Source organism: Glandiceps talaboti, chromosome 12 (assembly GCF_964340395.1).
Source record: "Glandiceps talaboti chromosome 12, keGlaTala1.1, whole genome shotgun sequence".
NCBI classification, from domain to species: Eukaryota; Metazoa; Hemichordata; class Enteropneusta; family Spengelidae; genus Glandiceps; species Glandiceps talaboti.
The window spans coordinates 4,180,498-4,199,111 of record NC_135560.1 but is presented as its reverse complement, the minus strand read 5'-3'; the positions used below and the strand labels follow the sequence as shown (position 1 = coordinate 4,199,111).

General features: G+C 35.9%; 1 protein-coding gene across 1 annotated transcript; it reads right to left on the bottom strand.

Moving 5' to 3' along the window:
- Window positions 1-4,452: 4,452 nt before the first annotated feature.
- LOC144443617 (arylsulfatase B-like) lies at window positions 4,453-17,152 on the bottom strand. Its single transcript, XM_078133159.1, has 11 exons — window positions 17,129-17,152; window positions 16,719-17,027; window positions 16,119-16,278; window positions 14,951-15,063; window positions 8,663-8,791; window positions 8,194-8,331; window positions 7,197-7,323; window positions 6,519-6,882; window positions 6,238-6,386; window positions 5,580-5,741; window positions 4,453-4,625 (listed from the first exon to the last, which is right to left on the bottom strand). Exons 2-11 carry the CDS (start codon window positions 16,836-16,838, stop codon window positions 4,453-4,455), a joined length of 1,635 nt encoding a protein of 544 aa, XP_077989285.1. The 5' UTR covers window positions 16,839-17,027; window positions 17,129-17,152.
- Window positions 17,153-18,614: the final 1,462 nt, after the last annotated feature.

Below are 18,614 nucleotides of genomic sequence, written 5' to 3'. Positions count from 1 at the left end.
CAGCCATTCAGTGGGCGAATTCATGTTTACAGCTAATATAGAACAACAGAAATACACGTATTTATTATGTTGGTGCTTTTCTAACTTTTCAGTGAATGGTGGTTATGTTTGGTGTGACAATCTGAAGATCGTGAACAAAATACCCAGACATGATTACGTTTCTGTCCTATATCATCATATTTGACTTTTTATATCATCAGAGTCGACCTTTATGATAGTGTTGTATGTTTTGATGTTGAACCTCACCTAGTTAGTCCCCGCGGACGAAGTCCGGAATGGGGACTTATGGATTAGGTTCCGTCTGTCCGTGCGTCCGTCCGTCCGTCCGCAGCCGTTTCTTGGAGATGCCTGGACCGATTTTTTTTCAAACTTGGTACAGGGGCAACATGCTATGGCATACATATGCACGTCAATTTGTTTTATGATACGATCCAATATGGCCGCCTAGCAACCATTTTGTTTGCGAATTTTCCCTGTCTAAAGCCATATCTCAGACATGCTTTAACAGATCTCATTCAAAGTTGGTATTAGGACAGTGTTCTATGACATACATGTGCATATTCATTGTTGTCATGATACGATCCAATATGGCCGCCTAGCAGCCATTTTGTTTGTGAATTTTCATGTCCAAAGCCATAACTCAGACATGCTTGAATAGATCTCATTCAAAGTTGGTATTAGGACAGTGTTCTATGACATACATGTGCATATCCATTTTCATTATGATACGATCCAATATGGCTGCCTGGTAGCCATTTTGTTTGCGAATTTTCATGTCCAAAGCCATAACTCAGACATGCTTGAACAGATCTCATTCAAAGTTGGTATTAGGACAGTGTTTTATGACATACATGTGCATATCCATTTTCGTCATGATACGATCCAATATGGCTGCCTGGCAGCCATTTTGTTTGTGAATTTTCCATGTCCAAAGCCATAACTCAGACTCCATTTTCATCGTGATATGATCCCCCATACCCAACCAATCCTTTATTGTTGGAGGCATATTCCATGTCCAACAAGCAGACACAACATATCTAAGTCTGTTTGTTTTAGGTTCACAAATGTTGTTGCGTGATCAGAGTAGTCATAACTCCTTAAAACCCAATTATAGTGGGGACTATGTCATTCTCAATGACTTGTTTATTTGATACAGCGTACCTGCAAGTATTTCAATGACAGTTCTTGTATCCTTAATATATATAAATCGCTTGTATGGAGTCAACTAGAGTATTGTCCACAAGTTTGGTCACCCCATCAGAAGTATTTACTTTAATCACTAAAATTGAAAGAGTCCAGCATAAATTTCTCAACTACCTTTATTTTGGTAAATAGTCCCATAGTAAAGGAGTAAACCTCGATTACAGTAGTCTTTGTCAGTATTTTAATATTCAAACCCTTCAATCTCGTAGGAAATTACTGGATGCAGTCTTTTTATATAAATGTTTAAATGGCTCTTTTAACGCAATGTATATTGTTGTCAATGTTCCCTCCAGGAATCTCCGTTCCCACTACACTTTTAAAGTGGCTCGTTTTAATTCTACTCCAAGGAAAACTCGTTTTTACCTAGAACCTTCAGTTTTATCAATACCTTGCAAAACGCTGACATATTTTCCAGTCTCAGTAATTTTAGAAAAAATTCCTAAATGAAATAGCTGATGTTTTAATTTAACGGAAGTTTCGGTAATTTTACCTTTTCTATATTTTTTTAGTTACTAATAGGTTTGTACATATTGAATGCAATTTTAGTCTTTTCCAATTTCTGTAAATGGGGTAATCGTGTAGACATCTCAAATAAATAAAAACAATAAATAAATAAGTAACAAATATTTTGCATTAGATCAAATTCATATATATAGCAAAAGATGGTCGAACATTATCTGATCGCTACTAATTAAAATTAGTCCCTTTCCGATATGTTACAAGGCTGGTATTAAAGCAACAGATGTAATGGCAATTCAACAAAGTGAAATTTCACCAGAATGGTTGCTGTCATCGGGATTGCTTATTAAAGATTACGGAGTATGTAGGATCAAACCTAGAAACGTGTGTTTCTTTTCTCACAAGATTTGTCTGGAATACTTTTCAGCTTTGCATACAATGTATCTGTAAATGTGTGATAGCATTGGTGACGCATTGGATTCATTATTCGATTTTCAAGTTGCACTTTTCCTTGTTGGCATGCGCGGTATCGACGCTGGTACTGTATTTCATGTGTATAGTAACAATAAATTAGAATATATGCTAAATTTATATGGATGGAATGAGTATACAGAATTATCATTGGAGTTTGTGTTCGAATGTAAGTACTATGGTGCTGTCATTTTACAGATCGTTCCCGCTATTACAGCAGAAAGCATAATTTATAAGGAGTACACGAGCAAAAATTGTTCGAAGTCCTACGGTGACATATCAGTAGAATTTGAATTTGGTAACTTTACTTGGTGGCTAAAATATACCGTAAACCTGGAACAAGCCTCGTTGTTCCTTTACGCGATGTAGCGAAGTGCCAAAGTAAAAGTAAACAACGAGAACCGATAACTTGGGGTGTTATTGAAAACATCAGATTTGAAACAATTAATGAGAGTGAAATATTGGAGTTATCGACGGTACTTATCAATGATCTTGTGTCTTTGAAATCACTCCATATCTATCTTAGAGATAGCTTTGTAAACCACAACAGTTTGGAAAGTCTGTGTAAAGCAATTCAGGAGACATCAGCCATAGAAAGGTTCATTATCGAAGTTGATACTTGTAGGAAAATGTCAATGTATTACAATTGCCTGCTTAGAACTGCTGCTGAGAATGAGAAAATAAAACACCTGACCCTTTTATGTAAGCACCGTGGAAATCCCTGTTACTGCCAAAATGTGATCCCATTTGGCAGTGATGGTTTTCCAGAACCACGAGAATTAAGTTTACACCTTTGCGATAGATTAGATTTGTCAATGTCAAACAAAATCAGACAAATTATTCAAAAGACAGAGCAAATAAATAGACTTTGTTTATTTGTATCTTCGATTCATATGGAAAGCTTAGATACAGATAGGACAGATAGAGATGGCAGTGATGTTGGTAGGACAGATAGAGATGGTAGTGATGTTGGTAGGACAGATAGAGATGGTAGTGGTGTTGGTAGGACAGATAGAGATGGTAGTGATGTTGGTAGGACAGATAGAGATGGTAGTGGTGTTGGTAGGACAGATAGAGATGGCAGTGGTGTTGGTAGGACAGATAGAGATGGCTATGCTGTCGGTAGGACAGAGAGATGGCAGTGATGTTGGTAAGACAGATAGAGATGGCAGTGATGTCAATCAATCAATCAATCAATCAATCAGCCAGCCAGCCAGCCAGCCAGCCAGCCAGTCAGTCAGTCAGTCAGTCAGTCAGTCCGTCCGTCAGTCAGTCAGTCAGTCAGTCAGTCAGTCGATCGATCGATCGATCGATCGATTGATCGATCATGCAATCAGTCAATAATAAATCTACTTATCTACCTACCTACCTACTTACTTACTTACTTACTTACCTATTAGACCCTACTTATCTACCCAGCAGTACTCGTTTACCCCTCACGTACCAACCCATCAGTTCAAATCATCAGTCAGTCATTTGATTGACACGTCGTACTTGAATGAACGAATGTATATTTTAATCATTGACGGACAAGTGTTGTTCAGTTGACTATGTCGGAAGATAACTGGTTAATTGTTTGACTGACCGACTGACTGACTGACTGACTGACTGGCTGGCTGGCTGGCTGGCTGATGGACGGGCGTATGGAGGGTAGATAACAATTAATGCAATAAAAGTAATTTCAATGTTTTCTAACTTGAATTTATCTAGTTCTTTACTGCTATTTCCTCTAGTGTACATGTGCGAGTTAGCGATTGAGTAAGCGAATGCATGAGTTGTTTGTGTGAACGCTACCTTATGGTCTGAGCGACTGAGTGCGTAGATGGGTATGCGAGCGAGCAGGTTGGTTGTGAGCGAGCTAGCAAGCGAGTGAGTGATCATGAGTGAGTGAGTGAGTGTGTGAGTGAGTGAGTGAGTGAGTGGGTGAGTGAGTGAGTGAGTGAGTGAGCGATTCAGCAATAAGAGTTAGCAAGCACATAACGAAATAATCTATCTATATTAGAGATCTTAGCTAAAGTATTTTGACTATCAACAAACTGATTTCTCTAGAAATCATTAACGGCACACATGCATACATATGCACACAAACATCGTACTCACAGCAAGTCTTACAATGTTTTTGAAAAGAGCATGAATGAACCATACGGTTGTGTATGTGTGTAGGTCTTTGTACGTAGTTCTGTCCCTCTATACTTTATGTGGGTTAAGTACATACTAGTATACACTAGATATGTAACAGTTAATAGACATTTAACACACCCAGATTTTCTGTATCCTCCTTTTATTGATAAATGTCAGAATACAGTATCATGAATTACACTAGAAATATTGTCCATATCTTTCTACGTCTAGTGGACATGTCGGATCAACCCAAGATACCCAGGCTCCGTTGTGTTTGATTGGATCAGCTGCTGGATCGTTGTTGGGAAACATAGGTTCAACTGCTGTGGCGATATATTTGTCCAACACAGATAGTAGTTGTTTCAAAATATCTGACGTAGATACAAATATAGTACATTAGTTAAATATGCATGGATATTTCCGGATAATGGTTGTCTGCTATAAACACATTTGCAATTTGTTGACTAGGAGCTCATGGACAAAATTTGGATAACGTTTGATAACCTTTTGTTAACTTTTAACATGAATGGCGTTACCATGATATTTTATGAACTTAGATACCTCACTAAATTACTGCCATTTAAATTCGCATAGCCTCGTTCTATTTCAGACATTGATTTTCGTTAACACTAGTATGGCCGCTACCTATACTACTGGTGGTTTTTCAATGACATCATCATTGGTCTGGGCCCGTTCGTTTTGAGTCGTTAAAACTACAACCTCCGCATGTAGATTATTTGGAAAATTAGCGATTGTTAGGGACGATCGCACACTGTCACACAAACTCATCACGCGAACTTCATTCGTTTTGGGAGGGAGGAGGCCTGGTGTCAAGGCAAGGCAAGTGCTGAATTTCATTTTCGCACTTCTAACCCAGTTTCGACAACTTTCACGCCTTCAATGATAAAAGACGTATATACTACTGACATGTTGATAAGTTGATAAAAAACTTACTTCTAATGAGAGATACAGTGCCGGGTTTACGGTAGTATTTTAATGTGTTTACCATCATCAAAAGGTTCATGTTTAACATAATGTTTTTTTAAATTGCATCCATTGTAATGTAGTGGTATGACCGCTACAGTTTTCATCATGGTTTACATTATATATATATATATATATATATATATATATATATATATATATATATATATATATATATATATATATATATATATATATATATATATACGTGTGATGTCTCACTTGTAAATGTTTGTTTAGCGGGAGGGGAGGCTTTTTTTTGTCCCAAACGAACGATGTCCGTTTATTAAACATGTACGACATTGTGCGATCACCCATTACTGTGTTTGTAATTAACATACCTGGATATGTATCAGCAAGGTTGTTGAACTCACAAGGATCTTTACTGATATCAAATAGACACGGTTTCTCGATAGGCTTGCAGTTTTCAAACGCATGGACTGGTTTTTGTCCACAGTCAATGAATATAGGTGAATTCAGAGCTTTAGTCTGAGACAGTATTTCTATAAAAAATTTTTTTAAAGTAAACAAATTGCAATTTATGAATTTCAAGTCTTCAAAACGGGCGTGGTGATGTTATCTTTATGAATAAATTCACGACCTTTCACCTCAATGAGTCTATCTGGTAAGGGTGACTGTACAAGTGGTTAAATACTGGTGAGGAAACCAAGCCCTGGCGTTTCAGGCTCAAAATAATTTGCTTTAACATTTCAGTGCTGGCCACTTTTTATCAACGCTGGTTATTATTTTGATATTTTTCATGATGTATATTAAACTAAAATAGCTAGTGACATTATTATGTTTAAAAACCTTCTAGCATGAAATCGTAAATCATATATTGACTTGGATTCAGGACAAAGTGGCTTGCGATTACAACCAAATTTTACCATAAACCTTTTGCACACTGGCCAAGTATTCAAAAAAACGTATTTATTAAATAAAGGCAACTATTTAAAAAAAAAATAATGTAAAACATTTTACCAAACGACATCTACATACCTTCTGTAAGTTCATCAGGCTTATACCATCCATCGTACTGCAAATCTTCCCTTCCTGTTATAATCTTGTAATCCCCTACACGTAGTGCTGCCGTTTTAGAAATTGGGTCTATGTTGTGAAGAATTTCTGTTCTTCGAGAAGGCGTTCCTCTGAATGAAATAAAAACCTGATTTTTATTTCATTTCACCGGACAAATTGATATTACATTTATCACTTTTATCCCCTCAACACATTTATCACTTCAACTAAATTAACGGTGCACACATGAATTTCCAAATTACCTTGTCCACGTATCCCAAAGATCGTAGCCATCTAAATGTTTGGGTAAATCTTCGACAGCGCCACCAGCGGCGTGATAAAGAGTTGGTAACCAATCAGAAATATGCATCAAACTCATCTCATAACGTGGTAGGTTGCCCACATTTAACCGAGTGCTATGTACGAATGCAGTTCCTCGAATTCCACCTTCCCATAAAGTGTTTTTGCCTCCTCTTAGTGGCCAGTTAGATGCATCGTTCCAGTCGAAGCCATCTGGAGCACCCCCGTTGTCCGTAGTAACGACTATGACAGAGTCATCGTATAAGTTATTGTCTTTAAGTGTTTTGACGACCATACCAATGGAGTCATCAACCGCAGCTACCATACCTAATAAACAGTCATACAATGGTAATAACAATGAAAAGGAAATAAGTGTATAATCTCTCTCTCTCTCTCTCTCTCTCTCTCTCTCTCTCTCTCTCTCTCTCTCTCTCTCTCTCTCTCTCTCTCTCTCTCTCTCTCTCTCTCTCTCTACCTCTCTCTCTCTCTACCTCTCTCTCTCTCATGATACTTTGTTTCTCCTAGAATAGTACCATGTAAATGTACACAATCCATGATTTAAAACAATCTTATCAAAATCAACATACGTAATAGTCAAAATGATATTGCATTGTACCAATGCATTTGTAGAGACAAATTACCTGCAACAAGTTTCCTAGACTCCTTCTGAATGTATGGAAAACGACTGGTGTATTTATCTGGTGCTTGGAGTGGATATATTGTGTTGCCTCTGTGAACTCCAAGGTGAGCCAAGTATAGAAACAATGGCTGGAACACAACAATAAGAAATAATTATTATGTATGTCCAAATCTTCAATATCATACCATATTAAAAAGACAGATATGTACACGTGTATAACTGACGTCAATTTAACGTTTAAATCATTCTGTCAGCAAATCTATATCATATACTTTACACCATATACAACTCGTGAAAAAAGAACGGTGTGTTAGTTACCATGAAGTGAGTTAAGGAAAGACTTCAGGCAATGACAAAATTAGGTAAAAAGCTTAAGAACACAAATTATAGAAAAACAACAGCATGTTCCTATGCTGTAGGTTCAGGTGATCGATTCAGGAGATAACGTTCTATAAACAGTTATAGGGTCTTGACTCATGTGGTGTTTATACTTTGATAAGTTACCAACACTAATTACAACAAAATTGTATGTTTTTACATGAAACTTGTCTCATTCCTGCTTACCAAGAAAGAGCATGCAAACACACTGATGGTTTTTTTCGTGGATCGTAGCTATGTGTTTTTTCTATTAGATAAAGCAAGTCCTGACGAAGTAATTTATGAAATGTTATTTAAACTTCAATTGTTCAGACTGAGGTATGTCCTCAAAATGATCAAAATAAACTGGAGCCCATGGACTACCTTAATACATACATTACACGCAGAGTCATTTCAACTTTGAGCTAACAGAAGATAGTATAAATAATTTACTAGAAATTATATATATCCACACGTTGCATGTGTCTTCTAATGCTCAAATGATAAATACATACATACATACATACATACATACATACATACATACATACATACATGCATGCATTGCAAATCCATTTTGTCAAAAGAACAATACGAAAGACACGTACATCTATAGTATGAGATAAATAAAAAATACTTGCTTTGTCAGGAGTAGTGTTGGCATGAGTTTTAATAATTGTTAATGCTTCATCAGTTAATAGATCAGTTGTATAATGACCGTACGTACTGTAGTCTAGGTTGTCATTCCTACGAAAGTCATACCCCCACACACGTGGACGCTGGAAACAAACACAGGGTAATCACATATCACCTGTATAACAATGTAAAATCCGTGTATTTGTAGAAATGGGATATATTATTCATAAAAACTATATATTCGTGAAAGCTGTTCAAAAGCATTTCTAACATGAACTGTATTCTTACACAGAATCTCACTATGGGCTTGAGAAGACATATACGGACAGCTTTTAGTTCGTGCAAAGAAAGGTTTTTCCTTTACAATTTAATCATTCAGTTACAAACATTGGTTTGTCAATACGTTCGGACGACGTTGACGTGAAACCATTGACGATTACCATTGAATGTGGTATATTATGATAACACATTTACCTCATCTTCCAATGTAAGGTCTTCATACAATCTGTCGTAGTAATCCTGGTATCCATTATAGTAACCAAAGAATGAATCAAATCCTCGATACAGTGGAGTATGTTGCTTTGTAAAATGTCCCAAATGCCACTGTAAATTAACGGAATGTGTATAAGTGGTAACTTTTAAGTGAATCAATGGAATAAAACATTCTTTACAAGGAGTTTACTGAGTTGTTTAGAACCATAGCTTCATAAATCGTGCGTACCAGTTATGTGATCTATGCTTCTACCAAGTTCATAAATTGATTCGACGAGCATGTGTGTTTGGACAATACTAGGGTTTTGTGAAAGTTATTAATGTATTTTTGCACTCCAGTGTATCAGCCTGTTATTGATGAAATTGTTCCAATTTACCGTGAGAGGTTCAAACGACTACATGTATGTTTATGGTAAACCATCAAATCGTGCATGAATCAGATCGTCATGTTGTTTGAAGTTTAAGTAGCGTGTATGTATATCAAATATATATTGTGTGTTTCGTGACGTCATATCCAAATACATCTTACAAATTACACACTACACAAAATTACGTTACCAATGATATCATACAGTAACTTACCTTACCAATGATACGAAACCTTACCAATGACACCAGACTCCTGTTAACCCAACAATTGGAACGATACACCAACTTACCTTACAACTGACAACATGCCCCAAATCACCTTAACAATGGCAGCATACACCAATCAACCTTATTTTTACAATTGACACCAGATACCAATTAACCCTACAAATGACACCATGCAGCAATTATTACCAATAATATCAGACACTAAATTACCTTACCAATGGCATCATACAATAAATTACCTTACCGATGGCATCATACACTAAATTACCTTACCAATGGCATTATACACTAAATTACCTTACCAATGGCATCATACACTAAATTACCTTACCGATGGCATTATACACTAAATTACCTTACCGATGGCATTATACACTAAATTACCTTACCAATGGCATCATACACTAAATTACCTTACCAATGGCATTATACACTAAATTACCTTACCAATGGCATCATACACTAAATTACCTTACCGATGGCATCATACACTAAATTACCTTACCAATGGCATCATACACTAAATTACCTTACCAATGGCATCATACACTAAATTACCTTACCGATGGCATCATACACTAAATTACCTTACCGATGGCATTATACACTACATTACCTTACCAATGGCATTATACACTAAATTATCTTACCAATGGCATTATACAATACATTACCTTACCAATGGCATTATACACTAAATTACCTTACCAATGGCATTATACACTAAATTACATTACCAATGGCATTAAACACTAAATTACCTTACCAATGGCATCATACACTAAATTACCTTACCAATGGCATTATACACTAAATTACCTTACCAATGGCATCATACACTAAATTACCTTACCGATGGCATTATACACTAAATTACCTTACCGATGGCATTATACACTAAATTACCTTACCGATGGCATCATACACTAAATTACCTTACCGATGGCATTATACACTAAATTACCTTACCAATGGCATCATACACTAAATTACCTTACCAATGGCATCATACACTAAATTACCTTACCAATGGCATTATACACTAAATTACCTTACCAATGGCATTATACACTAAATTACCTTATCAATGGCATTATACACTAAATTACCTTACCGATGGCATCATACACTAAATTACCTTACCAATGGCATCATACACTAAATTACCTTACCGATGGCATTATACACTAAATTACCTTACCAATGGCATCATACACTAAATTACATTACCGATGGCATCATACACTACATTACCTTACCAATGGCATCATACACTACATTACCTTACCGATGGCATCATACACTACACTACATTACCAATGGCATTATACACTAAATTACCTTACCAATGGCATTATACACTAAATTACCTTACCGATGGCATCATACACTAAATTACCTTACCAGTGGCATCATACACTAAATTACATTACCGATGGCATCATACACTAAATTACCTTACCGATGGCATCATACACTAAATTACCTTACCAATGGCATCATACACTAAATTACATTACCGATGGCATCATACACTAAATTACCTGACCAATGGCATTATACACTAAATTACCTTACCGATGGCATTATACACTAAATTACCTTACCGATGGCATCATACACTACATTACCTTACCGATGGCATTATACACTAAATTACCTTACCAATGGCATTATACACTAAATTACCTTACCAATGGCATTATACACTAAATTACCTTACCGATGGCATCATACACTACACTACATTACCAATGGCATTATACACTAAATTACCTTACCAATGGCATTATACACTAAATTACCTTACCGATGGCATCATACACTACACTACATTACCAATGGCATTATACACTAAATTACCTTACCAATGGCATTATACACTAAATTACCTTACCAATGGCATTATACACTAAATTACCTTACCGATGGCATTATACACTAAATTACCTTACCGATGGCATCATATACTAAATTACCTTACCAATGGCATCATACACTAAATTACCTTACCGATGGCATCATACACTAAATTACCTTACCAATGGCATCATACACTACACTACATTACCAATGGCATTATACACTAAATTACCTTACCGATGGCATCATACACTACACTACATTACCAATGGCATTATACACTAAATTACCTTACCAATGGCATCATACACTAAATTACCTTACCAATGGCATCATACACTACATTGCCTTACCAATGGCATCATACACTACATTGCCTTACCAATGGCATCATACACTACATTGCCTTACCAATGGCATCATACACTAAATTACCTTACCAATGGCATCATACACTAAATTACCTTACCAATGGCATCATACACTACATTGCCTTACCAATGGCATCATACACTACATTGCCTTACCAATGGCATCATACACTACATTGCCTTACCAATGGCATCATACACTACACTACATTACCAATGGCATTATATACTACATTGCCTTACCAATGGCATCATACACTAAATTACCTTACCAATGGCATTATACACTAAATTACCTTACCAATGGCATCATACACTAAATTACCTTACCAATGGCATCATACACTACATTGCCTTACCAATGGCATCATACACTACATTGCCTTACCAATGGCATCATACACTACATTGCCTTACCAATGGCATCATACACTACATTGCCTTACCAATGGCATCATACACTACACTACATTACCAATGGCATTATATACTACATTACCTTACCAATGGCATTATACACTAAATTACCTTACCAATGGCATCATACACTAAATTACCTTACCAATGGCATCATACACCAACTTACCTTATCAGTGACATCATAGACCACCTTACCTTATCAGTGACATCTTACACCAACTTACCTTATCAGTGACATCATAGACCAACTTACCTTATCTGTGACATCATACACAAACTTACTTTATCAGTGACATCTTACATCAACTTACCTTATCAGTGACATCATAGACCAACTTACCTTATCAGTGACATCATACACAAACTTACTTTATCAGTGACATCATACACCAACTTACCTTATCAGTGACATCATAGACCAACTTACCTTATCAGTGACATCATAGACCAACTTACCTTATCAGTGACATCATACACCAACTTACCTTATCAGTGACATCATACACAAACTTACCTTATCAGTGACATCATAGACCAACTTACCTTATCAGTGACATCTTACATCAACTTACCTTACCAGTGACATCTCACATCAACTTACCTTATCAGTGACATCTTACATCAACTTACCTTATCAGTGACATCATACACCAACTTACCTTATCAGTGACATCTTACACCAACTTACCTTATCTGTGACATCATACACAAACTTATTTTATCAGTGACATCTTACATCAACTTACCTTATCAGTGACATCATACACCAACTTACCTTATCAGTGACATCATACACAAACTTACTTTATCAGTGACATCATACACCAACTTACCTTATCAGTGACATCATAGACCAACTTACCTTATCAGTGACATCATAGACCAACTTACCTTATCAGTGACATCATACATCAACTTACCTTATCAGTGACATCTTACATCAACTAATCTTATCAGTGACATCATACACCAACTTACCTTATCAGTGACATCATAGACCAACTTACCTTATCAGTGACATCATAGACCAACTTACCTTATCTTACATCAACTTACCTTATCAGTGACATCATACACCAACTTACCTTATCAGTGACATCATACACAAACTTACCTTATCAGTGACATCATAGACCAACTTACCTTATCAGTGACATCTTACACCAACTTACCTTATCTGTGACATCATAGACCAACTTACCTTATCAGTGACATCATACACAAACTTACTTTATCAGTGACATCATACACCAACTTACCTTATCAGTGACATCATAGACCAACTTACCTTATCAGTGACATCATAGACCAACTTACCTTATCAGTGACATCATACACCAACTTACCTTATCAGTGACATCATACACAAACTTACCTTATCAGTGACATCATAGACCAACTTACCTTATCAGTGACATCTTACATCAACTTACCTTACCAGTGACATCTCACATCAACTTACCTTATCAGTGACATCTTACATCAACTTACCTTATCAGTGACATCATACACCAACTTACCTTATCAGTGACATCTTACACCAACTTACCTTATCAGTGACATCATAGACCAACTTACCTTATCAGTGACATCTTACACCAACTTACCTTATCTGTGACATCATACACAAACTTATTTTATCAGTGACATCTTACATCAACTTACCTTATCAGTGACATCATACACCAACTTACCTTATCAGTGACATCATACACAAACTTACTTTATCAGTGACATCATACACCAACTTACCTTATCAGTGACATCATAGACCAACTTACCTTATCAGTGACATCATAGACCAACTTACCTTATCAGTGACATCATACATCAACTTACCTTATCAGTGACATCTTACATCAACTAATCTTATCAGTGACATCATACACCAACTTACCTTATCAGTGACATCATAGACCAACTTACCTTATCAGTGACATCATAGACCAACTTACCTTATCTTACATCAACTTACCTTATCAGTGACATCATACACCAACTTACCTTATCAGTGACATCATACACAAACTTACCTTATCAGTGACATCATAGACCAACTTACCTTATCAGTGACTTCTTACATCAACTTACCTTCTCCGTGACATCTTACACCAACTTACCTTATCAGTGACATCATACATAAACTTATTTTATCAGTGACATCATAGACCAACTTACCTTATCAGTGACATCTTACACCAACTTACCTTATCTGTGACATCATACACAAACTTACTTTATCAGTGACATCTTACATCAACTTACCTTATCAGTGACATCATAGACCAACTTACCTTATCAGTGACATCATACACAAACTTACTTTATCAGTGACATCATAGACCAACTTACCTTATCAGTGACATCATAGACCAACTTACCTTATCAGTGACATCATAGACCAACTTACCTTATCAGTGACATCATACATCAACTTACCTTATCAGTGACATCTTACATCAACTAATCTTATCAGTGACATCATACACCAACTTACATTATCAGTGACATCATAGACCAACTTACCTTATCAGTGACATCATAGACCAACTTACCTTATCAGTGACATCATACACCAACTTACCTTATCAGTGACATCATACACAAACTTACCTTATCAGTGACATCATACACCAACTTACCTTATCAGTGACATCTTACATCAACTTACCTTACCAGTGACATCTCACATCAACTTACCTTATCAGTGACATCTTACATCAACTTACCTTATCAGTGACATCATACACCAACTTACCTTATCAGTGACATCATACACAAACTTACCTTATCAGTGACATCATAGACCAACTTACCTTATCAGTGACTTCTTACATCAACTTACCTTCTCCGTGACATCTTACACCAACTTACCTTATCAGTGACATCATACACAAACTTATTTTATCAGTGACATCTTACATCAACTTACCTTATCAGTGACATCATACACCAACTTACCTTATCAGTGACATCATACACAAACTTAGCTTATCAGTGACATCATACACAAACTTACCTTACCAACAATATGCGTGGAGTAGCCAAGTCTCTGTAAATATTCTGCCATAGTTGTTTCATTTAATCTCAGACCAAACGGTCTAGAACCGGTAACCGTATAATGTTGAAGACCTTAAATGTAAATAGAGAAAACAAGTTGATGGTTCGACACTCGCCACTGGCACAGCTATTTATTTCTGAATATCTAAAATCATTGAGTAAGATTTGAACCACAATCAAGCCCATATCAACCAAGCTGTATAATTGGGGAAGGTCGGATATGCATGGTAGATACAATATTTCTCGTTTACTTAATGAGGCTTCAGTACATTGTATTCTCTCTAGGGAGTTGACAAAATGTAAAGGTAGTTGTGCCACCATTGTTCCATACCAGGGGGTCATGATTGTAAAGTGGAACACATACATACATACATACATACATACATACATACATACATACATACATCGCAAACAAATCCATCGATGTACCTGTACATACAGTAATTACCCTTGACCATGACCCCTGGTGCATATAAACATGTGTCAAATTCTTTGAGACAGTTATGCCTCATTTGTGTTGATTGAATAATAAGGTATCTCATAGTAGAATACAGTTGATTGGATGCGAAGGTATTTCATGGTACAACAGATTTGATTGGACGACGGGGTATTTTATAGTAAAATACTTATTCAAACTAGTATTTATTTTACTATTTATATATTTTTAATTTTATTTTATTTCATACAAGAACGTGAATACACTGACATGATTTTCATTTGTATAAATTGCCCCATCGTTAATTTGACATTAATTGATAGCAATCAGGAATATTAAATCATTTAAGTTGATTCGTAAATTTCAATTCGTTGTGACTATTTATCACGTATGTGAAGCTTAGACTTCTCAAAAGTAGCTAGATGGCTAAAAGGAACTTTCTGATTGGCCAATAAGTTATGGAATAATGACATTTGCATACCACATAAAGGGGTATCAGATAATCGAAAATCTCTAGTGTGTATCCAGAAGTCTGTACGGAATTTTAAAATTACTAATACCTGTAATGAAAGAGTAGTTATTCTATCACCAAATTGATGTTTAAAAAAATTATTTTCTCCCTCGTTGACAATAATCATCTATAGTCACCAAGGCATAAGGCATCCCTGGTTGGAGGTAGTAGTTCACTTACCTAGATGTATTGGATACCGTCCAGTCATCAAGGCAGCTCTGGCTGGAGTACATAATGGCTGAACGTAATAGTTATGTAGAATAACACTACTGTAGGCCAACTCGTCTATATATGGCGTGGAAAATCGAGCTCCGTGATGGAATCCAACATCACCCCAACCCTACGAGTTTATTACGAAACAAACGTTTTACTATGTTATCTTTTTGTGATCTAAAGTCTTATACGGTAGATATATTTTATTTTGACGAATTTCTATACTGTCTGTTCATTATTATGAAATGAGAAAGGCATGTACTGTACCAGCATGTTTTGTTCTGAACTTGCAGGTCTTGTACTCTACCCGCAGGTCTAACGGTTCAGTCCTATATCTGTCTGTCTGTCTGTCTGTCTGTCTGTCTGTCTGTCTGTCTGTCTACATCAGTGTGCGTATCTATCTGTTCATTTGTTTGTCAATGCAATCAACCCAGCAATTGAAAAATAAAATAAAAAAGTTAATCGATTGTCCAATCATAAATAAAATCAACATTCTGGTAATTTTCGTCAATTACTGGCAAGGATAGGTTGTCAGGCGACTAGTTTAGATCATATATCACTACTTACCCAATCATCAATGACCACTAAAATGATATGAGGTGACTTCTGATCACTAGTTGCCGTAACCATGGCAATACACGTTACAATAATAGACAGAACTGCTGCCCACTCTTTCATCCTAGACATTCTTCTGTAAAGTGTTGAATACCGCTGAGCCACAGAACTTGGTTTGCGCTGTTTGATTCGGTAGGACACGTTTGTTAGATATCACAGAACAGACAGACTGTAAATCATAACCATACGTCGAGGTTAGAGATGTTCAAATTAATAGAATTAAACAACAGGATACGATGATCGGATTTGACGCACATTTATCTACATAAAAAAGTGAAAAGTGTAAATATTTGTTTATAAAAATGTAAGTATTATCGTAAGAAATGACAAAATGGTAGTATAATACACTATTTTATCCTTACCCAGTAAAAATCCTTGTGTTTTCTGTCTTGTCAGATGACTCGACAATTTTTATTTACAAGAGACTGAGGTGATCATGTGAAGACCACGTGATGTTGTAAATTAGAGGGAAAGCCCGCCTTATTCTTGTCGTCATATAATATACTGGCTGCACTACCTATTGCGTTTCCACAGACAACGCCTATATTTTCAAGCAAATCTTTAACGGTCACACACACACACATACACACACATACATACATACATACATACATACATACATACATACATACATACACACACATCAAATAAAAATCTTTTGGCAAAACTTGATGCTGTAAACATTTTAATCCGTAGACTGTGTAGTAGTTTAGCAGACATCTTTGTGAATATTTAAGTTATCTATATGATAAAAAAAATAAAGTTTAGTTGATAATTAAGTAAATTCATCTAAGATGATGAAGTGTGTTCAATATGAACCTGAAAATAATCATATGTGGCAGGAGTGGTGTATAGTGTACATGTTGCCGATGACTCACTATTAGGAAACTCTTGTTACAATAATTTGTGATTTACATTTATGTTTTTTTTGTCAGGTGTGTTTTCAGTGTCGATATAAGAGGACATTAATTGTATGTCAAAGTTAGAGCCCATACACGAGATATCTTGTAAATAAAGGTTTCCAATCCAATATCACACCCTAAACACAATCTTTCCACTTTCTGAAATGATAATATGAGTTGGGACTAGGACAGCTTGATTACAATAGAAATGGTTACCATGTAATATGAAAACACTACCAACGAATTATATACCAGCAACTATTGTGTTCATATACATGAGATGACTTGCACTTATAATCACTACTATACACAAAATGCTAACGTAGACTAGACTTGGGTAAGCTGATGGGAAATAATCCTCATATATTCTGTTTCTAGTAAATTTACTTACAATTAAATCACAAAAACTGAAAAGAAAAAACCGTGGTTTGACTCCACTAAAATGTTACTAACACTGCTACATTTTAGTATCGTCTGACTCTACTAAAATGTTACTAACACTGCTATATTTTAGTATCGTCTGACGCGACAAATGTCTTTACCAACAGACTGAGTTATTTGTCGAGCAAGACGATAACACGTAGCAATGGTAACGTTAGTAGGGCGTCTGTTCGAGCAATGTTATATTTTGTTTCATGTTTTGTTATTTTATTTATAAATTAGCTTTGAATTATCTTCTGTGAGCCTTACTTTGGGTGGTTGATGTATAGATTCATAAAAACAATGATACCATGTGCACCATACACGTGTCAAGGAATCAAGGTCAGTCCCACTTTTCATTATTACTAACAGTTGTTCAGAAATACTACCTTTTTATTTGTTCAAAATACCATTGTAGGATGACTTTTCAATTTTGGTAGAATTTGTTACATAAGCTAAGACAATGAGTATATGTACGACGAATTAAGACACACAGTGGTGATAGGTATGGAACTTTTGTCATAAC

Excerpts from the sequence above, each read along its gene's own strand:
- LOC144443617 (XM_078133159.1), bottom strand. The coding sequence starts at position 16,838 with ATGTCTAGGATGAAAGAGTGGGCAGCAGTTCTGTCTATTATTGTAACG. Across the intron at positions 16,279-16,718 it reads TAGTGGTCATTGATGATTGG|GGTTGGGGTGATGTTGGATT; the intron begins GTAAGTAGTGAT and ends ATAAACTCGTAG. Across the intron at positions 6,387-6,518 it reads CTTTGGGATACGTGGACAAG|AGGAACGCCTTCTCGAAGAA; the intron begins GTAATTTGGAAA and ends TATTTCATTCAG.